Here is a 27,721-nt window from a genome sequence, read left to right on the forward strand (position 1 = left end):
CGCGCGAGGCCTGGGGGGGAGAGGGGGAGGGGGAGGGGACCCCGCCAGCGGCTGCACCGGCCCGGGGGGGGGGCGGCGGGGGCGGGGGAAGGGGCTGGGGGGGCGCGACGAGGCGGCCCGAGCTGCTGCAGACCCGGGGAGGGGGGCGGCGCTGACGGGCAGGGCGGCCGGCCAATCAGGGCGCGCGGCGGGCCGGGGAGGCGGGGCCGGCGGGGGAGTGCGGGAGGGAGGGAGAAGGCCTTTGTTACTGCCGCCCGGCCCCCACCCACCCCCACCCCGCCCGCCCCGGCGGCCCCGTCCCCCCGCCCCGGTCCCCCAACCCCGGCCCGACACTCTCCTGCAGCCCGCCGCCCTCTGCTTCAGGGCAGCCTCAGCCTCCTAGGACCCAGGGCTCCAGGCCCCCAGCCCCTCCTCCCTCAGACCCAGGGGTCCAGGCCCCCAGCCCCTCCTCCCTCAGACCCAGGGGTCCAGGCCCCCAGCCCCTCCTCCCTCAGACCCAGGGGTCCAGGCCCCCAGCCCCTCCTCCCTCAGACCCAGGGGTCCAGGCCCCCAGCCCCTCCTCGCTCAGACCCAGGGGTCCTGGCCCCCAGCCCCTCCTCCCTCAGACCCAGGGGTCCAGGCCCCCAGCCCCTCCTCCCTCAGACCCAGGGGTCCTGGCCCCCAGCCCCTCCTCCCTCAGACCCAGGAGTCCTGGCCCCCAGCCCCTCCTCCCTCAGACCCAGGAGTCCAGGCCCCCAGCCCCTCCTCCCTCAGACCCAGGAGTCCTGGCCCCCAGACCCTCCTCCCTCAGACCCAGGAGTCCTGGCCCCCAGCCCCTCCTCCCTCAGACCCAGGAGTCCTGACACTCTCGCCTGGGCCCACCTTCCCCACCAGCAGATGCAGCTCCCCTGTGCCCCTGTGGACATAGTTCAGCTTCTCTACTTTCAGGAATAACATTGACTTTAGGGAAGACATTTTGTTTTTCCTTCCATCGCAACCCTCACCCCCAGGAGAACAAGAGAATTGGGGGGGGGGGGCGCGTGGGGGAGGCTGGGGGACCTGATCTGGGGCTGGAATGGTGAGGAGATGCTGCTCCAAGGCTTAGGTGTGAAAGACCCGCCCTCTGCTTCAGGGCAACGTCAGCCGCCTAGGACCAGGGCTCCATACCCCCAGCCCCCCTCCTCAGACTTTTTGGGGGCCTGGCTGGGTGACCTTGGACAAGTCGCTTCTGTTCCCGAACCTCAGGGTCCTACCCTGCTGGGTGGTAACCTGGGTTACCGAGGAGAATGAGGAAGACCCTGGAAGGTGTTAACTGCCCAGCACACCAACAACCTCTGCTCCATCCTCCTCCTGGCCTAGTCCTCCCTCCTGGGCCCCAGGAGGAGTGTCCCTGTCCCGCCCCACCCCGCCCCGCCCCTGGTACAGGCCTCTGAGGGCAGTCTTGGAACCGGCTCCATGTCTGGGGCAGCTGGGGGCTGGAATTTTTAAAGTCGCTCTGAGTGTTGGCCTGCAGACTGAAAGGTCCCAGGTTCGATTCGGGTCAAGGGCATGTACCTTGGTTGCAAGCACATCCCCAGTAGGGGCCGTGCAAAAGGCAGCTGATCCATGTTTCTCTCTCCTTGACGATTCTAACTCTCTATCCCTCTCTCTTCCTCTCTGTGAAAAATCAATAATATATATATATATATATATATATATATATATATATATATATATATATATATACAAACAAACTGGTAGCAGGTGACACACTGGAAGCTGCCTCAGATAGGTATCTATTGTGGTCGTGCATCAGAGCTTTAATTTTTTTTTTTAATAATAAAATAATAAAGTTGCTCCGAGCTGCCATCTTCTCCCCGGGTATGGCTGCTCCGACCACCGCAGCCAACGCCCTGGCCCCCCCGCCCCCACCTTTGTCACCTCCTGAGTCCCACGATCCCGGAATGTCACCCACACACGGCCCCCTGCCCTTCTCTGTTCCTAGAGAAAGCCAAACTTACTGCGGCCTCAGGGCCTTTGCACACACTGTTCCCTCTTCCGCAGTGCCTTCCTGCCAGACTGGCACCGAGGTCTTCCCTCTGAGAAGGCTTTGCTGACCCTGCTCTGCACAGAAGCCCCACTCCCGACAGACAGTGTCTGTCTGTCTGTCTGTCTGCCCGACCTTGGGGTTTGCTTTCTCCGGGGCTGAAAGATGGGACAGAGGGGCCGGAGAACCAGGACTACAGGCTTTATTGGAGGAGAAGGACCCTGCCGGGCTGCCTTCCAGAGGGAGGAAGAGCACACGTGCAGTGGTGAAGGCGCCTTTTGAGGGGAGGAATGGGAAGGGATGGGGCTTAGGGCACTCAGCACACGCTGATTGGTGGTTTCATATAAGGCACATAGTTAGGGACTTAGGAATCGGGGGGCTTAGGGTATTTGGCAGGTGCTGACTGGTGGTACAGTCCATGTAAGGTGTGTCGCTGAAGGATGCCCAGGACCAAACCAGAGACGGTCGGACCTGCATCAACACCATTTGTCCACCAAGCAGCTCTGAAATACTGTGGCTGACATGTACACGAGGAATTGTTTAACATTGAAACGGGGACTCAAAAGAACTGTTGGCCCCAAAAGGAACTCACGACAGATGGATGCATTGGCCTCTCAGCGTAACCAGTATGGCTTGTCTCGGTTTCGGTTCTTATGAGGGAATTCCTTGTATCACATGATCTCACGCATCTAGGGGAAAATAATGAACAACATACATTGATGAACAGAAACAGACCTGGAGACAGAGAAACAGCGACCAAACTGTCAAACCCCAGAGGGAAGGTAGGGGAGGGTGGGGGTAAGGGGGAGAGATCAACCAAAGGACTTGTGTGCACCCATATGAGCCTAACCAGTGGTCACTGACAACAGGGGGGTGGGGGCATGCGTGGGGAGGGGTTTGGGATGGGAATGGGGGGATGAGGACAAACATGTGATACCTTAATCAATAAAGAAATTAAAAAAAAATGTACAGTCCATATGAGGTGCTCAGGAATGTCCGGGCTGCAGGTGGAGTTTACCTCATTCTCCGTCCGGCAGTTGGGGGAAGGGAGGACCTATCAGTGGCATTTCCCATGGCCTTATTTCATGTTCACGTGTGCATTTTCAGTCACACACACACACACACACACACACACACACACACAAACCCCGCCCGCACGCCCCACTTCCAGAACGTAAGCTTTGCCTGAGAATGTCCTCCCCCGCCCACGCCCACGCCCACGCCTCGGCCCAGTGTCTGGGGATTCCATCTGCGCTTGGCAAGGGGATTGCCTTCTGAGTGGAGACACCTCCTTTTCGCAGGACGAGGGTGTGGAGAGAGGGGCTCCCTTCCGTCTCTGGGCTTCTAATCCGATTGGCAAACCAGAGGCTTTTCGTGGACCCCTGCTGCTTTTCTATTTTTTTAATTTTTATTTAAAAAAAGCACAACTTTGCCCTGACCGGTTTGGCTCAGTGGATAAGAGCGTCGGCCTGTGGGCTGGAGGGTCCCGGTTTGATTCCGGTCAAGGGCATGTACCGTGGCTGCGGGCCCATCCCCAGTAGGAGACGTGCAAGAGGCAGCTGATCGATGTTTCTCTTTCATCGATGTTTCTAACTCTCTATTCCTCTCCTTTTCTCTCTGTAAAAAAGTCAATAAAATATATTTAAAACAAAACAAAATAAAACAAAACAAAACACACGGCTTTAATGACCAGCACGTTCGAATCCAGGGATTTCCCACTGAACTCGGAATCTCTGGATTCTCCTAAAAGAAAAGAAAGAAGTCACAAGATCTGGCACTAGAGGCCCGAGGGAGGTGGGTGGCAGGGGAGGTGCTGGAGGAGTGGGAGGAGCAGGGTTGGCTGCTGCGGGGCGCCCCCTGCTGGTGGGCACCTGCTCTACAGGCGGCCTGCCAGGCCCACTGCGCTCCTTTTGGTACCCGCCTCGCCCTGTGGCGTTTTAAGGTTGCGGACCCTGCACTGGAGTCGTACGGGGTCAGGGGAAGAGGACCAAGGACGGAAACCAGGGGTCTTGGAGTCAGGAGTCCCGAGCAGGACACAGTCTTGCTGTGTGGCCTGAGGCGTTGGGAGCCTCGGTTCCCCTGTGTGCAGATCAGAGCCTGGAGGGTGAAGTCTTAGGAGCCCCAATGCCCCCCTCCCCAATATTCCCATAGAGAGACCTCCGTTTGTGATTTTTAAAAAAGTATACTTTTATTGATTTCAGAGAGGGAAGGAGAGGGAGGATAGAAACATCAATGATGAGAGAGAATCATCGATCGGCCGCCTCCTGCACGCCCCCTACTGGGGATCGAGTCCACAGCCCCGCATGTGCCCTGAGTGGAATCGAACCCGGGACCTTTCAGTCTGCAGACCGACGCTGTACCCACTGAGCCAAACCAGAGAGGGCAGGCTTTGCTTTGCTTTTTGGTGTTTCAGCCCTTCCTTCCTGCGGGCCTGTCCCTGCAGCTCGCTGAGGCTGGGCTGGATGGCGGTGCCCGCGGCTGTGGGAGGGTGGCTGTCACTCTGGGTTCACAGCGCCCTCCGCGGCCTCTGCGCCAACGAGAGTCCGTTCCTGCGCTTCAGGGGCCTCTGTGACTCCTACCTGCTCCTGGGGGCAGGGAGTGGGCACGCTGGACGTGGCTGACAGGCCGCCTGCGCTCTGAGGCCTGGGCTGAATGGCCAGTGCCTAGCAGTGGCCTCTCATCTTACTCTGAAACGGAGTCACCCCTTTCCCCCTCCCACTCTGCAGGTTTGCGCTGGTCTGACTAGACGGTGGCTCTACATGTCACCATCTGTCCTGAGAATCAGATTTGGGCGTCCCTCCCCCTCCTCAGGTCTCCCAGCAGCTCCCGGAAGCCTCTGTATGGGCTGAATTGTGCCTCCCCCCCAATCCCCCCAAAAAATTATACCATGAAGCCCTAACCCCAGCACCTCAGAATGAGTCTGTATGTGGAGGCAGGGCCTTTGAAGGGAGAATTACGATAAAATGCGGCCAGTAGGGTGGGCCCTACTCCAATAGGGCTGATCTCCTTAGAGGAGAGGAGAGGAGAGGAGAGGAGGGGACAGGAGAGGGGAGGGGAGAGGAGAGGAGAGGAGAGGAGGGGGAGAGGAGAGGAGGAGGAGAGGGGAGAGGAGGGCCGAGGAGGAGGGGAGGTGACGGGAGGAGAGGGGAGGATGATGGGAGGGGAGGGGAGGGGAGGGGAGGGGGAGGAGGAGGAGAGGGAGGAGAGGGGAGGGGAGGGGAGGGGGAGGGGCGGGGAGGGGAGGGGAGGGAGGGAGGAGGAGGGGAGCGGGGAGGGGAGGGGAGGGGAAGGGAGAGAGGAGGGGAGGAGAGGAGGAGAGGGGGAGGGGAGGGGAGGAGAGGGGAGGGAGGGGGGGAGGGAGGAGAGGCGAGGGGAGGGGAGGAGGCGGAGAGGGGAGGGGAGGGGAGGGAGGGGAGGAGGGGAGGGGAGGAGGAGGGGAGGTGAGGGGAGGGGAGGGGGAGGGAGGGGGCGGAAGGGGAGGGGAGGAGAGGGAGGAGGGGGAGGGGAGGGGAGGGGAAGAGAGGGGAGGGGAGGGGAGGGGGGGAAGGGAGGGAGGAGGAAGAGAGGGGAGGGGAGGATAGGGGAGGGGAGGGGAGGAGGACACAGATGCACAGAGAGGGAGGGGGACCCTGTGAGGACACAGAGAGGATCTGACCATCTGCAAGGCAAGGAGGGGCCTCCGGGAAACCCCCCCTGGCGACACCTTCATCTCAGACTCACCTCCTCTCACCGGAGCCCAGGATCATGGAAAACTGCTTCCTGTTGTGTGAGCCACCCGGCCTGTGGGCCGTGGGCCGCGCAGCCGCGGCTCCCTCCCCAGCATCTCCTCCTCTCCCCGCTGGGCAGCGGAGCTGGACGGAGCGGCTCCTCTGGGGCCGGGGCTGCGCTTGGGGCTGGGAGGGGCGCTCAGCCTGAAGGACAGGCAGAGGCTGCCGCGGCCCAGCCCTGGTTCCCCGTGCTGGCCGCCAGGCCTTGGAATGAGCCGGGGTCCAGCCCTGGGGTCCGGGGCGGAAGGGGCCAGGGTGGAGGGGTGCAGGGGTCCCGGGCGTCTCTGCTCTTAAAGCGCGCCCGCCGAGGGCGGCAGCAGGGCGGCCTCCTGGCTGGTGGACGGCCTGGGCTCCAGCCGCTCCGGGGGCGTCTCTCCGTCCCAGCTGGGCGAGGCTGCGTCTTTGGTCTCCTTGGGCGCCTCTGGCTCCTCCAGCAGCTCTGGCTTCTTGAGGATCAGGGCCTCTTCCTCCTTGGGGATCTGACGCGTCACCCACCACTTAAGAATCCTGATTCTGAGGCAACGAACCCTGTGGTTAATGCTGTGATCAGTCTGCCCCTCTCCCCTGCTTCCCCTCACCAGACAGAGCCCTGGGTGGAGGTCAGAAGACTGAGCTCTCCTCCATGTGCGGGCTCTGAGACCAGCCCTCCTCTCCCTTCATCAGGTGGGGGTACAAATACCCCCCCCTTTGGCCTGGACCCTCTTCCCAGCCTCTTCCCAGGCCTCCTGCTCCCCCCACCCCCTCAGTCTTCTCAGAGCTCCAAGGACAAAGCCTCAGCCCTCCCACCTGGTGGCCCTTCATGACTTCATCTTCCCTCTGCTTCCCTCCCAGCCTTCTAATGTCTTCTTAATACACATATATTATTTTTTAAAGTAAGTTTTATTGATTTTTTACGGAGAGGAAGGGAGAGGGATAGAGAGTCAGAAACATCGATGAGAGAGAAACATCGATCAGCTGCCTCCTGCACGCCCCCTGCTGGGGATGGGCCCGCAAACAAGGCACCTGCCCTGGGACCCTGCAGTCCAACAGGCCGGCGCTCTATCCACTGAGCCAAACCGGTCAGGGTGTCACATATTCTTACTGACTCCAGAGAGGACGGGGGAGGGAGGGAGCATCATCAGTCGGCTGCCTCCTGCATGCCCCCCGCTGGGGATCCAACCTGCAACCCAAGCATGTGCCCTGACCGGGAACTGAACCATGACCTCCTGGACATAGTGGATGCTCAACCACTGACTTATGCTGGCTGGACAGCCTTTTAATGTCTTGATTTGAGTATAGTGGGCTTCTTTTCTTGGACAAATCTTTGTTGGTATCTCTCTTCCTTCTCTTAATACCAGGGGCCCAGTGCACAAAATTCACGCACCGGTGGGGTCCTTAGGCCTGGCCGGCAATCAGGGCCAATCAGGGCCTTCCTGCTGGTTGCTGGCTGCTGGCCAGGGCCTGCCAGATGGGGCAGGGACGGCAGGAGGTTGGCTAACCATGGGAGGTTGGCTATGGGAGTGCACCGACCACCAGGGGGCAGCACCTACACTGAGCATCTGCTCCCTGGTAGTCAGTATGTGTCATAGTGACCAGCTGTTCTGGTTACCCTGGCATTCTGGTTGCTTAGGCTTTTATATATATATATAGATTTCTGGGATATTTGTGCATACCAGTGCATGGAGTGCTTCCTCTATCCATACAGCTGTGTAGTGCTCTGTTGTGTGGGCATGCCGTTGACTTCTCTGGCAACTGCAGTGGCCCCCCCTGCTTTCCCCAGAGCTGTTTTAAAAAGTAACTGGGGGTTTATTTGTATTTGGCGATGATGAGGCCAATAGATCAGGAGACAACTGCCATTAGTTACAGCCCTAGCCGGTGTTGGCCTGAAGGGTCCTGGGTCCGATTCCAGTCAAGGACATATGCCCAGGTTGTGGGCTTGATCCCCAGCAGGGGGCATGCAGGAGGCAGCTGATCAATGATTCTCTCTCATCATTGGTGTTTTCATCTCTCTCTTTCCATCTCCCTTCCTCTCTAAAATCAATAAAAATATGTATAAAAAAGAAAAGACAGTTACAATCCCCAGAAGAGTGGTCATGTCGTGCCGCACAAGGTCACGCGGGAAGGCACCGGGGTCACTCAGGAGGTGCCAGGAGTAAGGAGGAACTGTGGCTAGGAGCTTTTCTTGTGGTTTCCAGGGGAACGAACAAGGCAGGGTAAGCAGACTTTGGATAGGCTCATCAGAGTACCTCGCCCGCCCTTGTGAGCAAGGGTATTGGTCCAGGATAGGCCTGTGACTCTAGCGGGGACAGCCAGCATTACTCCTGGGATTGATCTATCACCAGGAGAAAGACAGGTTCTCTTTCAGCCGGTTGCTAAGTTAGAAGGTTGTGCACTTGAGGCTGCTGTGGGCTATGATGTCCGCATCTCTGGAGGTCTCTCCACCTCATGGACACTCAACACAGAAGCTGCCCCCTGGTGGTCAGTGCACTTCCACAGGGGGTGCTCCGCTCAGCCACAGGCTGGGCTGATGGCTGCGAGCGCAGGGGCCGTGGTGGGAGTCTCCTGCCTCCACATCAGTGCTAAGGATGTCTGACTGTGGCTTAGGCCCACTCTCCGTGGGGCAGGGGCCTGACCATCAGTTGGGCATCCCCTGAGGCCTCCTGGGCTGCCAGAGGGATATCTGACTGTCAGCTTATGCCCAATCCCCCAGGGGGCGGGCCTAAGCTGGCAGGTAGACATCCCTCATTGGATCCCAGCCTGCGAAAGGGTGCAGGCCAGGCTGAGGGGAGCCCCCCGAGTGCATGAATTTCTGTGCACCGGGCCTCTAGTAAATAAATAAGTGTGTTAGGTTTGGGGAAAGGCATGCGGATAAGCTTTAACTTGATACTCACAGAAGGAGGACAAGGAAGAAGTAGAATAGCGCTGGAATAATGACTCCATACACGATGCCCTGGATCAGCCCTTTCACGAACAATATGGGAACCGAACTCTCATCTGGAAGCAGAGGGGAGCAAGAGCATTGTTTTTCTTTTCTTCTCCTAAGGCTGTGGAGTCTGAGAGGCTCTCCTCCCTCTCGTCCCCGTGCCCGTCCTCATCCCAGGCCGTAGGAGTTGGCATTCTAGCCCAGTCGCCAGACCCCTGCGTACTCACCTGGTACCAGGAAGATGCTTGCCTCTTGGATTCCGTACTTGTTCCTCCCCTCACAGCGGAGGCTGGGGACTTCCTCGGGATTCCCCGCGAACGTGATGGTGCTGTTGGCCCAGGGGGCGGTGATGGTGGTGGTCACCCGGAAGGTGTCGCTCATGTTCTTCTTTGTCACGGGGACGCCTCCCATCAGCCACTGCACGACGGGCGTGGGGATGCCGTAGAAGGAGCAGACGCACTGCGGAACCTTCTCCAAGGAGCACGCGTAGTGCAACAGCTTGGCGGGCGCTGTGGGGAGGGAGGGGTCAGGGGTCACCGAGGCACCCCGACGTCCCTTTTCCACCTCCTCCGGGACCCAGCCTTCTCCTTGTGTATGATTCAACAGGAGCTGCAGAAAGAAGACTGTCTGGAAGCTCTGAGGGGCTGGAATCCAGAGCAAGTCTCTCTCTCCATCCTCTCTCATCTTTCTTGGGCTTGGCTCTGACCTCTGACCTTTCAGCCTCCCCACCTCCCCCCAGGCCAAGGGAAGATGTGACTGCTCCCCAGATGCCCCTCCCCTTCCTAGGAGGCCTGGGGGGGTGGGGTGGTTCTCTCCGGGCTGGGGCTGTCGTTTCTCTCAGGCTCTGGATCTCCCCTTGCCCAGCAGCACTCACTGATCACCGGGAACCTGAGGGCGGTCCAGTTAGAGAGAGGGAAGCTCAGGTGGCACTGCAGGGTGGCGCCGCGGTCCTTGGGCTTCCGCGCGAAGTGCAGCACCGAGGAGGAGGAGGTGGAGGTGTTTCCGGAGCTGTCGGTGCTGAGGGACGTGGCCGACTCTTTCCAGGAGGGGAGACGGGCTTTGGCTTCCAGGCAGGAGCTTCCGAAGGTGCAGGTCAAGGTCACAGGCGCTCTGGCCGCAGGAATGTCTGGAATGCAGAACTCTGGTGTCTGAGTCAGGTCTGAGTCAGGGGCAGAGAGGTGTCGTACCCAAACCTTGGGGACAGGGGGCCCTCACGGACACGGACACACCGTGACGCTGACGCAGAGCGTCTTTAGGCTACAAAGTGCTTTCCCAGCCCTGAGCTCATTCAATGCCCCTCCCCCATTCCTCCAACCCCAGGGAGCCTGGGCAGCTCTTCCTAAGTACATTTGTCTTCTTTGCATGAAAGGAGCATCCCCCCACTGTCTAGGGCACATGTGTCAAACACAAGGCCCGCGGGCCAAATCCGTCCCGCCAGGCCTTGCAATGTGGCCCGCACCGCGCTGTCATCACTGCACTCCGCTGCGTTTCCATCACAATGACAGTTTATGACTGTTCAGTAAACCATTCGGCCCGCGATTTAGGCTGGATTTTAGATTTTGGCCCCTTCTCTGATTGAGTTCGACACCCCTAGTCTAGGGGAGAAAACTAGAGAGACTTGCTTAAGGTCTTGAGCCTGCACTTGAGCCTGAACCCTGGACTTTTAAGGTGAAGGTGAGTGAATTTCCTGAGGATCTAGGTGGCAGATGGTCCCTTGTCTGTCCCCCAGCCTAGACTTCCTAGGCCAACTCCTACGCTGCCTCCCTCCTCCCCAATCCAATTCTCCCTGCAGGCGCTGCCCCTTCCAAGCAGGTCGGTGATCATTTGTGCCTACAGCTCTCATTGGCTTGCTCCTGCTGGATAAGTCACTTTCTCTCTCTCTGCTATTTTGATTCAGAAAAAGAAAGATTTCAACTGTACCCGTCTCTTTGTATTATTGTTGTGAAAATTAAATCACTAAGTTTTTAAAATATATACTTTTATTGATTTCAGAGAGGAAGGAAGAAAGAGAGAGAGAGATAAATACATCAATGATGAGAGAGAATCATTGACTGGCTGCCTCCTGCACGCCCCCTACTGGGGATTGAGCCCGCAATCCAAGCATGTGTCCTTGACCGGAATCCAATCTGAGAGCTTCCAGTCCACAGCCCAACGCTCTATCCACTGAGCCAAACCAGCTAAGTTTTTTGTTGTTGTTTTGTTTTGTTTTAAAGCCCAGTGCCTGGTGAGGTAGACACTATGCCGTTACTAGAGCCCCTTCTGGAGTTCCTCCTTTCCAAACCGCCCATTGCATGAGTTTGAACGTCACCTGACAGGAAGAGTGTGATGTTCTCCCTCAGGAAGGCAGTCTTTTGCTCTTGAAGGTCTGCAGTGGACAAGTATGTCCTGTTGTTCCTGTTGAGCACACTGTGGGTCAGCAGGGTACAGTCTCGCTCCTCAAGGTTCCAAAGAATGTGGACTCTCCCGTTGCTGTGACCGTCGATGATAACATTGGACTTATTGGTGGCTACAGGGGCGCTGACATTTTTGTTGAGCCAGTAGCCCACGATCATGGAATTTCCCAGAGTTCCTTTGGGAAATGCTAATCTGCAAGGGACCGTGGTGCACAAGTTCTCTTCCACTGGTGTCTTCGTGACTCCCATCACGGCATGAGACAGTAACCCTGTGGGGAGAGATTCAAGTGGAAAACAGACTCACCCAGTGTGTCCCGGTACCCCAATGGTGCACTAAAGGATTAACCTTATCCTAGAAAGGTTTGGCGATTGCCCAGATCCTGAGAGGTGACCCCTAAGCTTCTGGAATATCCGGAATGATGAGTATGTCTTGGTTTACCTGAGGCCTTGGGCCACACTCAGACAGTATACACTAACAATGTGATTGATCATGGGGACCTTGGGGCACATGGTATCATCTTGACTTCTGGAGGGGCTGGGGGCTAAGGATAGCCATGGGGGTGGTCAGCCATGCCTATAAGATAAGACTCCCTCCCCCCAAAACAAACAAACAAACAAACAAACAAACAAATGAAAAACAACCCCAAACCCTAGACACCAAGCCTCAGTGGGTTTCCCTGGTTGGCAATACCATGCATGTTGCCACCCATGGTTGCTGGGAGAAGCAAGCACCGTTCGCACAGCTCTACTGGGGGAGACAACTGGAAGCTCATACCTGGCCTCTCCTAGACCCTGCCCCATATGCCTCTGCCCTCTGCTGATTTCAATCTCTATTCTTCTGCTTTAATCAACTGTAACCACAGATAGAACCATTCTGCTGAGTTCAGTGAGCCCTTCTCATGAATCATGGAACCTGGGGGGGGGGGTGTCTTAGGACACTCAAACTGCACCAACAATAATGTTGTCTGCTTCACCTGGATGGAATTGGAGAGCATCATGCTGAGTGAAACAAGCCAGTCAATGAAAGAGAAACACCACATGACCTCACTCATTTATGGATAATAAGGAACATTATAAACTGATGAACCAAAAGATAGATATAGAGACGGTAAAGCAACAAGCAGACTATCAGATTACAGTGGGAGGGGAGGGAGATCTGGGGGAGATAAGAGATTGGTTATGCATATAAGCATAACCAATGGACACAAAACTCTGGGGAGGGTGGGTATGTGTGGGAGGGAGGGCAATGTAAAATATGTACACAGATAATAATTTAATAAAAAATAAAATAAATAATAAAAAATAAAATAAAATAAATAATGTCTGTTTTTTTGTTTGTTTGTTTGTTTTGTTTTGTTGTTCTTGTTATTGGTAGTCACTGTATCTTGTGACTTTGGCTTCTTTCCAGGAGGGAAAGCGGGCTTTGGTTTCTGTGCAGGAGCTTCTGATGGTGAAGGTCAACTCACAGGCTCCCTGGCCATAGGAATCTCTGGAATGTAAAGCTGGTGTTTTTTTTGTTTTTGTTTTTGTTTTTTGTTTTTTTTTCCTTACCCGAGGATATTTTTCCATTGATTTTTGAAGAGAGTGGAAAAGAGAAAAACAGAGAGAAACACTGATGTGAGAGAAACACTTGGATTGGTTGTCTCCTGCGTGAGCCCCGACCAGGGTCTGGGCCAGGGAAGAGGCTTGATCGGAATCACACCCGGGACCCTTCAGTCCGAAGGCTGATGCTCTATCCACTGAGCCAGACCGGCTAGGGCTAGAACTCTGGTTTTTGAGTGTGTATAGATTCCCAAGTGCCTTCATAGAAATCAGCGTAAGCCAGTCTTATAATAGTTTTATGATTAGTCCCCCAGATGTATAGGGAAACTGAGGTTCAGAGAGATTAAGGACCTAATTCCATGTAATAGAGAAAGGAGTCATTAGGCCCGAGCCCCAGCTTTTCACACATGAAGTCAGTTACTCTGAGACATCACTTCTGTGGATCTTGACACACCTGATTCTGAGCCACTGTGCTGTGTCTCTTCCCTAAGATTCGATCTAATAATGCTCACCATACAGGATGATGTTGAGAGAGAAGATGTGGGCTCACTTACCATCTTGGTTCTAGAGTGACAGAACTGTCAAATGGGCATAATTCCTCAGGGGGCGGTTGGGTAGATGAAATGGAACACGTGGTGGGTCACAATGCCAATTTCAGAATGTGCACATGAGATTCTAGATTACCTATTTATCAAGTACTTAATTCTTTAGGTCCTCACCACTTTTCCCGACCTCAGCCTTTCTCATCTCCCATCACCACTCACCTCCATCCTCGAGCATTCTTAGCTACCTGAGATACCTCCCACCCTGCCTTTCCTTCCTCTTACCCAACCATAACCGCAGCAGTGCCATCAGCAGCAGCAGCAGCAGCAGCAGCAGCAGGATCTCGGGGACAAGCGAGGATCAGCATCTATGCTGCCGCTAGCTCTGATGTCAGATCCACGTGTTCTGGAAGGAAGGATGTGGAATGGGTGAGGAGGAATGCAGCAGTGAGAGACATGGGTTGGGGTAGAAATGGACTCACTTCTTACTAGGGGCTCTTGTCTCCTCCATCACCCTGAAGGTCTGTTCATCTTGTGAATGGGAGCTTCATTTAAAAAACCACCAGGAGCCGAAACCAGTTTGGCTCAGTGGATAGAGTGTCGACCTGTGGACTGAAAGGTCTCAGGTTTGATTCCGGTCAAGGGCATGTACCTTGGTTGCGGGCACATCCCCAGTGGGGGGTGTGCAGGAGGCAGCTGGTCGATGTTTCACTCTCATCAATGTTTCTAATTCTCTATCCCTCTCTCTTCCTCTCTGTAAAAAAAATCAATAAAAAAATAAAAAAATAAAAATAAATAAAAATAAAAAACCACCAGGAGCTTCAAGAAGAGAGGAGAGTCGCCATGACTCTCTGTGGAGCCCCTACGCCATGGCTGCTTTCTTCTCTCCCCTAGCATCTTCACTCAGCTCCTTCCCCCTTTAGGAGCCTCAAATGCCAGGCTGAGGAGCTTGGTCTCTCTCCCAAGTCAATGGGGGAAATAATTCAAATCACAGAAAGGTGTTGAACCATGGGGAGCAGCTTTGGGCATTATAAAGGTCCCTCTGGGCGTGCACTGAGGAGGACATAGGAGTTCAGGACAAGGATCACGTGGCCTCAGCCAGCATGGTGGCCCTGGGGGTGAGTAAGAAGATGGGAAATACGCGCGCGCGTACACACACACACACACACACACACACACACACACACAGGGGCATCTCTATGGCGGACAGGATAAATTCCAAACTCCGTTGCTTTGCATTAGAGCTTTCCATCAGTTTGCCCCACACTTGCTCTATCTCCACAGCCCCACTCCCCACACCCATGCCATTATGTGCATGAGAAAGAGAAAAAATGGTAACCATTCCAGCCTGGTCATTGTGGTTCAGTAGTTGAGCATGGACCTATGAACCAGGAGGTCATGGTTTGATTCCAGGGCACATGCCTGGGTTGCAAAACATCCATATTCTAGGGAAGAAGGTGGCGTGCAGGATGCAGCCAATCAATGATTGTCTCTCATCACTGATGTTTCTATATCTCTCTCCCTTTCCCTTCTTCATATATATATGAAGGCCCAGTGCATGAACTTTGTGCGGGGGAGGGGGGGTGTCCCTCAGCCCAGCTTGCACCCTATCCAAACTGGGACCCCTTGAGGAATGTCCCATTGCCCGTTTAGGCCTGATCCCGATAGGGCAGTGGGACATCCCTCTCACAATCCAGGACTGCTGGCTCCCAACTACTTGTCTGCTTGCCTTACTGATTGCCCCTAACCACTTCTGCCTGCCATCCTGACCACCCCCTAACCACTCCCCTTCCAGCCTGATTGTTGCCTAACTGATCCCCTGCCAGCTTGTTTGACCCTAACTGCCCTCTCCTGCAGGCCTGGTCACCTCTAACTGCCCTTCCCTGCAGGTCTGGTCCCCCAACTTCCCTCCTCTGCCAGCCTAGTCACCCCTAACTGCCCTCCCCTGCTGGCCTGATCTCCCTTGCAGACCTGGTCCTTCCCAACTGCCCTCCCCTGCTGACCATCTTGCGGTGGCCATCTTGTGTCCGCATGGGGTCAGTCATCTTTGACCACATGGGGGCAGCCATCTTGTGTGTTGAAGTGATGGTCAATTTGCATATTATTCTTTTATTAAATAGGATATTATATATACTAAAAGGGACCGGTTCCAAAGATACGTCATACATTCCTACTTCTCTATGTTTATTTGGGCCATTCCTCTTTTCATGGCAACCTTCTGCAACTCTCTCCTCTGCCTACATGCAAATCCTACCACTCTGTTCAAGTCCAGATCAAATGGAACTTCCTCATGGTAGCGTTCAAGGATATCCACAACCAGAAAGATGTCTTTCTCTGACCCTTCAGCTCCCTATATGTCTATATCTCTTTCGGCAATGTCTCAGGCTGTCCCGAAGAGTTTTCTACAGGATATCAACCCTCTTGTGCCTCGTTATTCCAAATTTACTCAGGTGATCAAGTCCCCTGGTATTTAAAATCAAACCTGTATTTTCCTGCCTTTTTTATATTTAGGGGTGGCCATGCAGCTACTGAGTCAAATTTTAAAAAATGTTATTGAATTATTAGGATATAAAAGCCTATTCAGCCCTAGCTGGTTTGGCTCAGTGAATAGAGCTTCAGCCTGCAGACTGATGGGTCCCAGGTTCAATTCTGGTCAAGGGCATGTGCCCAAGTTGTGGGCTCGATTCCCAGTAGTGGACCGCAGGAGTCAGCCAATCAAATTATTCTCTCTCATCATTGATGTTTCTATCTCTCTCCCACTTTCTTTCTCTTTAAAATCAATAAAAATACATTTAAAAAAATCCTATTCAGTCTTTTACACCATTTTTCTTTATGCCATCACAATTGAGATCTGAATATCTGTTTTAGGTTTTTGTTTGTTTGTTTGTTTTTTGTATATACTATTAACTAATAAAGTTCCAGAATTTAGTTTTTAAAGAATACTACTCCCCCCCCCCCCCCCCCCCGGGTTGGTGTGACTCAATTTGTTGGAGCATCATCCCATATACCAAAAGGTTGCAGTTTTGATTCCTGGTCAGAGCAGATACCTAGATTTCGGATTCAATCTCCAGTAGAGGAGGCAACCAATTGATGCTTCTTTCTGTCTCTCCCCTTCCCTCCCATTCTCTCTAAAAATCAATTGGAAAAAATATCCTTGGGTGAGGATTAACAACAGCCACAAAAATAATATAATTTATGCTCTCCTCTGCAATATACAGCTCTTTAATGAATATTCATGAGTGTTATTGACTTGTTCCATTCTCTATTAATACAAATACTCCCTTGAAAGAACAATTTAAACAAAGTGGTCTTATGAGACTCCAAAGATATTACAAATTATCCCTTATGAAATAAATATCTTACGAAAATGATATTCAAATAAAATGGGATTCTGACCAGTTGTCTTCCTTGATAATTTCTTGCTCTGGTAACAAAAACATTGTGACTGATGGCATTGTTTTCCCAAATTTTATACCTGTCTGTGGGGTGGCACGTTTCTCCTTTTCCGCATGGACAGTGCAAAAATAAAAATGCGTGGACTCCGCTAGACTGATTATTAAGCAAATATTTTGAGACCTGTCTATACAGAATACCAACATAACAATGAGCATGTCTGCTGGGGACTTTGGGAAATTCTGCTTTCCTGATATTGGCACCAATGCTTTCTCCTTGTCTCTTGCTGCTTCTTCCCTGGAATATGGATGGACTGGCCCTCTGGCAACCATGAAGTAACCAAGAGCTCGGTCCCCTCTCTGGTTTCTCCCCCGTTTCCTCATCTATAACACGAAAGGTTGGTGTGGTTTTTGTTTTTTAAATATATTTTATTGATTTTTTTTAGAGAGAGGAAGAGAGAGGGATAGAGCGTTAGAAACATTGATCAGCTGCCTCTTGCACACCCCCAATTGGGGATGTGACCACAAACCAAGGTACATGCCCTTGACTAGAATTGAACCTGGGACCTTTCAGTTCCCAGGCCAATGCTCTATCCACTGAGCCAAACCGGTTTCAGCTGTGGGTTTTTTTTGGTGTTTTTTTTTGGGAGGGGGGAGGGGATGCTGGCTCCTTGTCATTTGTTTTCCACTTGATGCGAGGCACATGGTTATGGGGTGTTAGGCAGGCTTGCGTATGGCTTGAGTAGTAAAGGATGGGGTTTGCTCAACTTCCTTTTTAGTGTTCTGCTGTTTTGCTATAAAAGAACCCAACTGTGTCTGCTTGTTGTAGCCGGCCTAGTCTACAAGAAGTGGGGTGAGGAGAGGGAAGGGGACAGGATTGGAGGCGGCGAGGAAGCCTCAAAGAGCCTAGCGCCTCGGGAAGTCTGCTGGCGGCCACTCAGGATGGGAGCCCAGCACTGGCTCTGCCAGGCTGGCCGCCAGGCTGCTTCCTTGTGGCTTCCCGAGCCAGGTCACAGGCGATCATGCTGCCGGCGGCCTGCGGAGATACCAGTGCTCTGGGGACTCCAACACTGAGGCCACGAATGGCGTGTGGACTTCCCCAAAGAGAAGCTTGCCCATCAGTGACTGAGGTCGGCTTTGGGGAGACCCGGGGGTGCGGGGTGGCTTCCCCAGGGCACTCGGCACTTCCACAGGAGCTGTTACTGGAAGTGGAACCCAGGTGGCCCAGGTAGTAGTCCTGGTGGCCACCATGCTCTCGCTTGTGGACTGGGGGGAACCTACCTCAGCGGTGACCCCTCTCGGACCTCGGGAGCCCATTAGCAGAGGAGACGGCGGGAGGCCACCCCACGACCGAGGTCAACTTGAGGTTTTTATTGCCCAACATGCAACGGTCCTTCCATCTTCATCACTCTTTTCTCTCCCACATCTTATTCCCTTCCCCAGGCCTTGCCACTTCCGTGTATTGTCTTCAACCTCTTTCGTTTTCCAAATGTCCTTTTCCCAGTTTTACCTCCTTGTCTCCGGTTCAGGTCCCCAGAGTTCCAGCCTGGACCCTCCTTAACACGTGTCCACCTGGCCACTTTCTAGAAAACTGCAAATCCTCCTACACTTTTACTGAGTGACGAGTGGCTAACCGGACTTATTAGCGATAAGTTATAGTTAATAGTCAGCGCTGTGGAACACTGACTGGGGAACTGGCTTTCTTTTTCTTCTTTTTTTAAATTTAATAAGTCTTTATTATTCAGATTATTACAATTGTTTCTCCTCCCCTCCCCCCCCCCCCCGCATAGCTCCACTCCACCCGGTTCCCATCCCACTCTCTGCCCTTACCTCCCCCCCCCCCACTGTCCTCATCCATAGATGTATGATTTTTGTCCAGTCTTTTCCCACACCCCCCACACCCCTTTCCCCCTGAGAATTATCAGTCCACCCCCTTTCTATGCCCCTGATTGTGTTATATTCACCAGTTTATTCTGTTCCTCAGATTTTTAACTCACTTGATTTTTAGCAAGGAACTGTTGGCCTGATTTAACGTCTCACCCTGAGCCCGATGAACGGACTGACCCGTTGAATAACTGTGTGTACAGTCACTAAGCGACTTACCCGGAAGTGACAGAGGTGGAGGAAGGCTTCCTGATTAGTTGTCTTATAACCAGCTCATTCGACTTCCTTGGTGTCCAACGTCCAAGCTTCACCAACGTCCCACCAGCCAGAGGTCACGTGCGGATGCCCGCCCCCCCCCCCCAGCAGTCTTCCAAGCCCTCAGTTCTCTCCCCGCCCCCACCCGCCTGTGCACCAATGAGCATGCGCGAGTCCGTCAGGAGCCAATCCAGGCCTGAGGATGCGGGCAGGGGCCGCTGAATGGGGCGGGGCCTCCTGGGTTTCCAGTGGCTGAGCCAGTCTGAAACAACGGTCACTACCGGGAACCCTAGACTCCAGCTGCTGGGCATCCCCTTCCCCAGGAGAACCATCTTTCCAGGCTCCTCCTTGAGCTCAAGACTCAAGGCCAATCAGTCGTTAGGGGAAATTCCTCCTCCACCCAGAACTTGTGGGGAAGCAGGTGATGGGCAGATTGGGGGCCATTGATCAAGGAACAAAATGCCGAGTGCACGACCCTTATGGCCAATCAGAAGGCGCCTTCTTGGTATCCCCTTCTTTCCTGTTCTGCAACCAAGTCCCCAAAGAAAACGACACACAAAGATGACCCAGCTCTCCATTTTCATGACAACCCAGGCCTGACCTGTTTCCGCCCCAGTTTCCATCCTTCTTCTCCTTCTCCATCCCTCCCTCAAACCTACCACCCCCCCTTCCCAACCCTAGTCCACTCCTCCCTGATACAGGATTTGTTTCTTTGATACAAGCAAACGTTAGACCTATAATGAAGGGTCCTACCTTCAACTTAAAACCTCTGTTACACAATAGTCTCACAGATGGAAGTCCTGACGACTAGGAGCCTTCTTTCCAGGATTACAAAACACAGGAGGCAATAACTCTCCCTGAGAGAGGATAAAAATTAAACTTCTCACCTTGAGGCCCTGAAAGGTCTGTCTCCTCGGCAGCTTACCCCCCCCCCCACCTCCCCACCTCCAGTCTGAGCTGCAGCAGCATAGACACCCCCACCATTGCCGACCTGGGGTCTTGAACTCATCAAATCTCTCCCATCTCAGAGCCCAGAATCTGCTCTTCCCTCTGATTAGCTCCAAATGGTTTAGAGGTCTCAGCAGAAATGTCACTTTGACTTTCTAATGCACACTAGGTTCCTCCTCTGGCCTCTTATACATGCTCATAGTATTCTGTCCTTCTTGTCATTTTAGGTTATTTCATGTTTCTTCATTCTATGTAGCTCATGGAGACCATTAGCCCACGGAGGCAAAGTCAGTGTCTGGCTCGTTTGCCTCATCTGTGGAATGTATGAGCTGCATGCAAGAAAGGTGCCCATACATGTGGGGACTTATATAAACATCTACTGTGAGTACAAGATGGCCATCTCACTGGTGCTGAATGAAGAACCACTGGATTGACTGGCCAATAATGCCCAAGGGAAGAGATGACCCTTTTTTTCAACAGCTGCAAATCACTGGCCTCTGGCGCCAGAAAGGTTGTCATCTCCTCTAAGGGGAACACTTCACACCATGGTCCATTCTAATGCCAGAACCCCATTCTCATTCCTTGTATGCCTACCTTTCAGCCCGGCCAAGAAATATTGCAATAACCTCCTAATTAGGTTCTTTGCCTCCACCCTTATCTGATCACCACTTCTTTGCTTCAAATCTTCCAGCCACTTACAATTCATCCATCCATCCATCCATCCATCCATCCATCCAATGATTAAACTATTAAATGATTAAACTATTAATTTATTAAACTATTGTGAGGGTTTATTTTAGGCCCTGTTCTAAGTGTAGAAAAAAAAAAAAAGACAATATCCCTGTTCTCATGGAACTTACATTCTGAGGGAGTCAGAATAAAGTCCTACCAGATAAAGCTCCACTGCCTTATGTGGCACTCACGGCCCATATTTGTGTCTCTTCTCCACCTGTGTCTCTGGACACTTTTCACTCACTCTCCATCCAGGTATACCTCAGGTGAGCATACTAAAGTTCAAAGTTCAAAGTTCGAAGGTGGTCTTATCTGAGACATATGACCACTAAGCATTGAAGTTGGGATTTAATCCATATACTATGGTTCCAAAGCTTGGTCCTCTTGAATGTATATCCCAAGTCCTGAGCACACAGTAGGGGCTCAAGAGTCACTTTTTTGGTGGACCGATTTCATAATCTTGTGTTTATTTTTCCTTCCTTTGACACCATTTCAGGACAGGGCATAGTTCTTCCGGCTAAAACAACAGCTCATAGTTTGCTTTCAAAGCTTCTATGATCAGGTCTAAGAGTCACCGCATTCGATGGCGAACCAGTGTAAAGGACAGGGCAGGGGGCAAGAGGCCTTTGTAAACGGAGGCTCAGGGCGTCCAGATTTGTTACAGGCCCCTGGTCTCCAGGCTTTAACAGTTCCGTGGGATAATGGCCAGTCCAGGTGTGAATGTAGTTTTCCCAGGGTTTGTCAGCCCCATATGATCTTGCTTTTTCCTGGAAGCTTAGGATAATATGTCCTGGAGAGCAAAGAAAGGCGGATGTTGGAACAGGTTCAGAGATGAGGTATCCAAATCTACAAGGACAGAATTCAGTCCCCTCTTTGGGCCCTTGGGGCAGTATGGGGCAGGCACTGCCCTGGTGGGAGCCTGGAGCTGTGTCTTCTCCTGCTGGTCCTCCCCTGCATCCATAGCACCAGACTGCTCCCAGACTCCCTTGGCAAGTTTTCCTGCTTCTGCATGTAGGTTCAGTCCCCCTTCCCCTGGGCAACCAGAACCCCAGCTCAGCCTTGCTACTGAGAGGGCGCCTTCCCCACCAGCCTGGGGTGGGTCCACTTCTGAGATCCCCGAATTGTCACATGATATTAGAAAAGACTGAAGGAAATATTGTGGAGTATTACAGACACATGGTTTATACAAAAGAACACCAGTTCCCAGTGCAGGGTATAAGGAGAGCAGGACACTCTGGTCCTAGAGAATCATCAATGGTAACTAACAGTGAGACCCAGCTATCCCAAGCACTGTTTCCTCCAAACCCCACTGAAGATATGGGGTGGAGGGTAAATGAAGTCACCCAGGCTTAGTCTGGTCCTCCAACACCTCCGCTGATTTGGGCCTGTGACCTCTATAGCCTGTGATGATGTAGACTGCCACTCAGAGACCAAACCTTTGATCCTCACTCTAATGCTACAACTGCTGTTAGAGGTTCTCTCAACACTCTTCTCAATCGGGACACTGTGTGTGTGTGTGTGTGTGTGTATACATTGCTGATTCTTATTACCCTTCAAGTGTTTCTCTTAATGTCATCTTTTTCCCCCCTCCCTGAGTCATCTGTAAGGTGACAGTAGAGGGCATTCGGGCATTCTATAGGATGAGGAGGGTAATTCCTGAGCACTGCATGTGCCTCTCCTTGTGGGTTTTGTTACATTGTTTTGAAAGACTAGATTCCAAACACAATGGGTACCCACCACACTCTTGTTCCCAGTAGCCGATGTGACTGTGGATGTTTCTGGTTCCTCAGGATTCAGAGACATGTTGGGTTCTGACGGGCTCTTTTCAGCCTTGATCACTGCAATTTTCTTTAACAGTGTCTTTTTGATGTGGTTCACTCTAAGGAAATGACCCTCTGGATCAGTTCTGGCTCTCCACCCCCAGCACCCCCCATGCAGTCTGTGGTCTTAGCAGTTTTGGTTTAGCTTCAATGACACTACCATCTTGTCGTGTTATCTAGAGTGAGCCACACCACTCTCTGGGAACTAGTTAATATTTCATACATGGGGGCCACCTTGCCTATCAGGCTATGGAGCTCAGATGAGGTCAGTTATGAAAAGGCTTTGCAAACAGTGAAAGACTGTTGCTGGCTTTTAAGTCTACATGACTCTTCTTTGAAAATGGCTCACCAGCTGGCCTTGCCACCCTGCTCCTCCTCTTTCTCATCTGGGATATCTGGTCACTGCCAAGTCCCATGTCTCTGGCTGCTTCTCATCACTTGCCCTGGCTCAGCCTGGCTTAGGCCCCAGGTCTCCTGGCTCTCCCTCTCTCGTCTGTGCTCCACCCCAAGCTCATGCTTTTCTCTCCAGCTTAGCCTGCGTCCATGGCTCTCAACTCAGGATTAAGCCCAAGATGACTGGACTGACCAGACTCCCCTCTCCCACCACCGGGCCAAACTCTGGCCTGACCTCTGGCAACTCTGCTCTTCTCACTATACGCTTCTAGCCAATAGGTTTAGCCAGGTTTCAAGAATCTTTCTGAACTGACACAGAGGGCCTTTCACCTTCACTTTTGGCCATTATCCGTCACTCTCAATGCAATGAACACTGCATATATCACTGGGAATTCCTCAAACATGTCCTTAGAGTCTACATAGACCGCTTTTCCACCAAACAGCGAGTGCTCTGGCCCCCAGATCCGCTCTAGACAGTATTCTGGGGACTCTGCTGTCTTCTCCAGGGGTGCCTCTCCCTCCTTTGCCTTCTCCTCTGAGATATGCTGAAAGCCCCCGTCTCTTAGGCCTGTTTGTGACTCAGAATAGTCCTGGTGGCCCTGGATTTTGGTGACCATGAGTGATGCCTATTTCCCTGGCCAGGCCCTGAGCTCCTGTCTTTGCCTGCTCTGTGCCAGCACCACAGCCAGGCCTGCTGAGAGGCAGGCTCTGGGGAAGGCTGGCTGATGGGCTTGAACTCCAGTACTCACATGCATGGGATGAGGCAGAGAAAGAGCAGTGTAGTTGCAATGACTCCATAGACAAGGCCCTGGAAGAGCCCGCTGATAAAACTCTGGGTGACCGAAGGACTCTTTACTGGAAGCAGACAACATATGAGAAAGGCTTCTCTCCCTCAACCTTCAAATTGAAGCCAAAGCTCTGCTTCCTCCCCTGGCCCCAGTGCCCATCCCCATCCCACTCTTCCTCATCCTCACTTGACATCAGTATGATATTCATAGCATGGTCTCCATATTCGTTCTTCCCCTCACAGATAAGGTGTGCGCCTAATTCTGGCATCTCGGTCAGGCTGATGGTGGTGTTGCTCCAGGGGGTGAGGATGGTGGAAGTCACCTGGGGGTTGTCTCTCCCGATGGCATCACCTTCCAACCACCACCGCACATAAGGTGCGGGAACCCCATGGAAGGAGCAGCTGCACTGCAGCATCTTCTTCAAAGAGCAGGAGGAAGAGACCAGCTCTGCAGGTTCTGTGGGGAAGGAGGATCAGGAATTGGCAAGCATCCTGACTTCCCTTCTTCACTTTCTCCAGGATCCAGCCTCCTCCTTATTCATGATTCACAAGGAACTTTGAAAGACTTTCTGGAGGCCCAGAGGAGTTGAGCCTCACTCCTCGCACCTCATCTGGCCTGAACCTGAATGCTTAACCTTCTAGACTGGAATTTTCTGGGGATCTACTTTGCATATAACCCCTTATCTAGCCCCTAAGCCAGACTTCCTAGTCTCATCCCCTATTTCCCCTTTCTTTCTCCCATCTCCACTCTCCCATTGGGTCCTGCCCCTTCCCAGATCCATCTGTGATCAATTTCTCCCTTCATCACTTACTGCTGGATGCTGTGGGGCAAATCCCTTTCCCTCTCTTTGTTCTTTCCTAGTCTGGGAAATAGGGATGCTCACCGAACCTGTGTCATATTATTGTTGCTGCAGGGATGAATGCCCTAATGTTTGCAGTATTGCTAGCTCAGTGTGCAGTCAAGCATTACCCATTCAATAAACAGATGCCTTTCTACAGTTTCTTCTTCCTAATCCCAAGTAGACAATGCTTGAGCATTCATCTAAGGCACATGTGTCCCGCCAGGCCTTGCAATGTGGCCCCGCACCGCGCTGTCATCACTGCACTCCGCTGCGTTTCCATCACAATGACAGTTTATGACTGTTCAGTAAACCATTCGGCCCGCGATTTAGGCTGGATTTTAGATTTTGGCCCCTTCTCTGATTGAGTTCGACACCCCTAATCTAAGGCAAAGATTGCTGTGACATGTTTTGGATAGCAACATCTGATGCTGCCTCACTCTATGAAGAATAGGTGGGACATATAGTTCACTTGGCGAATATCATGGTTTAGTGAGGTCCTTAGTGTTTTTGTGTTATTTCTCATTGGAGTTGGTTGAGGTTACTGGAGGGAAGAGGTCACTTCCTCCTAAACAATAACCCTGGATCTTGGTCCTTCACCTGGTCAGTTGAGGTCATGAGGAATCTGCAGGCCTGGTTATGGGTGATGTGTACCCTGCCCTCCACTGCTGTTCCCTAGCTTATTTCTTTTCTCCATCTTGGAAAGCAAGCTTGTGGAGTGCCTGACTCCCTATGAGCTCCCAGCGAGTGCCAGTGGTATCTGACACAGCTCCTTGTGCTCTCTTATCTGCACCCTTACCTCCCATCCCACTCCCTGGCCCAATCTGCTACTTGCCCCGGACACACCAGCCCCACCAGAATCTGGCCCGCAGATGTCCGATCCGGATTGGTTACTTGATATTCTGCACCCTCGTGATCTCTTTCCTCGTGTTCCCAGAGCCCCCAGCTCCACCAAACACCCCATTGTCCTTCTCTCCACCACTCACCCAGACCTTTGGGCGGCACCACCGTCTGCAGCATTGGTAGCTCTCAGGGACAGGAGAAGTCCGGGCCCTTTACTGCAGCCAGCTCCGACCTCAGAACTGTGTGGCCCAGAAGGGATGAGAGGATGAGTAACTGAAAGAAGATGTGGGGATACAGGGAGCAGAAAGTATTCTTTTAAAAAATATATATTTTTATTGATTTTTAGAGAAAGAGGAAGGGAGGATAGAGAGAAACACCAATGAGAGGAAAACATCATCAATCCACTGCCTCGTGCATGTCTTCTACTAGGGGTTGAGTCCACAGGCAGGCATGTGCCCCAACTGGGAATTGAACCCTGACATCTTGGTTCCCAGGTCAATGTTCAACCATTGAGCCATACTGGCTGGGACAGAAAGTATTCTTGGCAAGCCAGGAGTTTCTGTCTCTTTGGTCATCCTGAAGGCCAGTCTACCCTGAGAAGCAGGAATTACATGGGAAACACTCGAGAACATCTAGGGACAGGGCAGGCCACACCAACCCCCCTGTGCCACCCCCATGCCAGGCCTCCTTTCTTCACTCTCCCCTAGTTCTTTACTCCCAGTCCCAGCCCCCTTGGAGGGTCTCTATTACCAGCTCCTTTGGGTTCCCTATAAAAGCTAACAGAGTCCACAGGAGGCTCGTGTACCACAGAGGGACAGGATCAGGTCTGCATGCCCCAAGTACCCCAGCTGCAGATCCCTCCTTTCTGATACTGACTTCAAGCTTTAAGCAGGGGTGTCGAACTCAATCAGAGAAGGGGCCAACATCTAAAATCCAGCCTAAATCGCGGGCCGAATGGTTTACTGAACAGTCATAAACTGTCATTGTGATGGAAACGCAGTGGAGTGCAGTGGTGACAGCGCGGTGCGGGCCACTTTGCAAGGCCTGGCGGGACGGATTTGGCCCGCGGGCCTTGTGTTTGACACATGTGCTTTAAAGCCTCCAAGGCTATGTTTAGGTTCAATAATTCACTAAAAGCACCCACAGAATTCACCAAAAGCTGTTATACTTGTGGTCGCTGTTTATTACAACCAAAGGATGTGGATCAGAACCTGTTCAGGGAGCCCGACCCAGTGTGGCTCAGTGGATACAGTGTTGACCTGTGGACTGAAGGGTCCTGGGTTCCATTCCAGTCAAGGGCATGAACCTTGGTTGCAGGCTCTTCCCCTAGCCCAGGCCCTGGTCAGGGTGTGTGCTGGAGGCCACCAATCGATATTTCTCTCTGTCTTTCCCCATCTAAAAACCAATGGAAAAATATTCTCGGGTGAGGATTTAAAAAAAAGAATCTGCCAAGGGAAGCACAGAGGACGGAGTCCGGGAAAGCTCCACCCTGAGAGCTTCCAGCTGTCCTCTCCTATGGAGTCCTGGGGAGTGCCACTCAAACATCCAGGGAATGGTTTGTGACGATGTGCACAGCGAAGGACAACCAGAGAGCTCACCCAAGCTCATGCCCAGAGTTTTATCAGCCCTCCGTCTCGCTGGCATGGCTGACGGCCCCCGTGGCTGATCCTCGTCTCCAGCTCCTTTTGAAATTGAGCTGATGGCAGGTGATCCAAAGACCCAGCTTAAATCACACTGTGAAACCATCTGGTGTGGCCAGCCCCTGCCCTTAATCACAGTTTTAGACTATTCAGTGTGATGCAAGGCCCACAGGCAAAGATACTCCTATCGGGCAAGGTATTCTAAGGATTTAGAAATGACCTTCCAGGAGCCAAGGGCAAAGGGCAGACCTCTCTTCAGGCTTAGGTCAAAGTCCTTACTACACAGAACGATAAATGGCAAAGTCAAGGTAACAGTTCACTCTAGGTCTGAGTGGGAGATGTATTTGGGGTGGCAGGTACATGCTCTTATTTTTAGACCTTTCCATATGTCTGAAATATTTCATAATATTTAATGAAAATATAATCAATGGTCATTTATGTTAAACCTTCATATATATGTATTATACATAAATATATGTACTCATACATCTTTATATATTCATATATAATATATTCATAAATATGCACATACAGAAGTGAATATAACAAAGATACAGAAAAATCATAATAAACCGGCACCAGTACTTACCTATGGAGAGAGCAGAGACGATGGAAAAGATGGAGCAGGATCTTCAGTTTTTTTTATTTTTTATTTATTTTTATTTTATTTTTTTATTATTGATTTTGTACAGAGAGGAAGGAAGAGAGATAGAGAGTTAGAAACATCGATGAGAGAGAGTCATCGATCAGTTGCCTCTTGCACACCCCCTACTGGGGATATGCCCGCAACCAAGGTACATGCCCTTGACTGAAATCGAACCCGGGACCCTTCAGTCCCCAAGCCGACGCTCTATCCATTGAGCTAAACCGGTCCCGGCAGGATTTTCAGTTTTTATTCTGTACACTTGGTACTGTTTGACACATTAGTTTGCATTTATGTGTTATGGGTGAACAGATTATTTTCACAAAGATGGATTAGTAAAAGAAAACAAAGGATTACACAATTAGGCTATAATAGATGTATTTTAAATGAATAT

General features: G+C 52.2%; 2 protein-coding genes across 2 annotated transcripts; both read right to left on the minus strand.

Moving 5' to 3' along the window:
* Nucleotides 1-6,062: 6,062 nt before the first annotated feature.
* On the minus strand, nt 6,063-13,461 carry LOC118714890 (sialic acid-binding Ig-like lectin 10). The gene is made up of 6 exons (XM_036430362.1): nt 13,437-13,461; nt 10,983-11,336; nt 9,549-9,800; nt 8,902-9,183; nt 8,643-8,745; nt 6,063-6,285 (listed from the first exon to the last, which is right to left on the minus strand). The coding sequence occupies exons 1-6, from the start codon at nt 13,459-13,461 to the stop codon at nt 6,063-6,065; spliced, it is 1,239 nt and encodes a 412-aa protein (XP_036286255.1).
* A 7,676-nt stretch (nt 13,462-21,137) lies between these two features.
* SIGLECL1 (SIGLEC family like 1) lies at nt 21,138-25,221 on the minus strand. The gene is made up of 5 exons (XM_045578894.1): nt 25,188-25,221; nt 23,550-23,819; nt 23,325-23,430; nt 22,058-22,241; nt 21,138-21,152 (listed from the first exon to the last, which is right to left on the minus strand). The coding sequence occupies exons 1-5, from the start codon at nt 25,219-25,221 to the stop codon at nt 21,138-21,140; spliced, it is 609 nt and encodes a 202-aa protein (XP_045434850.1).
* Between the last annotated feature and the right edge of the window lie 2,500 nt (nt 25,222-27,721).

The sequence above is a fragment of the Pipistrellus kuhlii genome, unplaced genomic scaffold, assembly GCF_014108245.1.
Source record: "Pipistrellus kuhlii isolate mPipKuh1 unplaced genomic scaffold, mPipKuh1.p scaffold_m20_p_108, whole genome shotgun sequence".
NCBI classification, from domain to species: domain Eukaryota; kingdom Metazoa; phylum Chordata; class Mammalia; order Chiroptera; family Vespertilionidae; genus Pipistrellus; species Pipistrellus kuhlii.

Coding starts and splice junctions, on each gene's coding strand:
- SIGLECL1 (XM_045578894.1), bottom strand. CDS start 25,221: ATGCTGCAGACGGTGGTGCCGCCCAAAGGTCTGG. Junction 23,820..25,187: donor GGTGCCGCCCAAAGGTCTGG/GTGAGTGGTGGA, acceptor CCTTCCCCACAG/AACCTGCAGAGCTGGTCTCT. Junction 22,242..23,324: donor CTCTGCCTCATCCCATGCAT/GTGAGTACTGGA, acceptor TCATTTCCTTAG/AGTGAACCACATCAAAAAGA.
- LOC118714890 (XM_036430362.1), bottom strand. CDS start 13,461: ATGGCACTGCTGCGGTTATGGTTGG. Junction 9,184..9,548: donor CCTCAGGTTCCCGGTGATCA/GTGAGTGCTGCT, acceptor CCCTCCCCACAG/CGCCCGCCAAGCTGTTGCAC. Junction 8,746..8,901: donor AAGCATCTTCCTGGTACCAG/GTGAGTACGCAG, acceptor CTCTGCTTCCAG/ATGAGAGTTCGGTTCCCATA.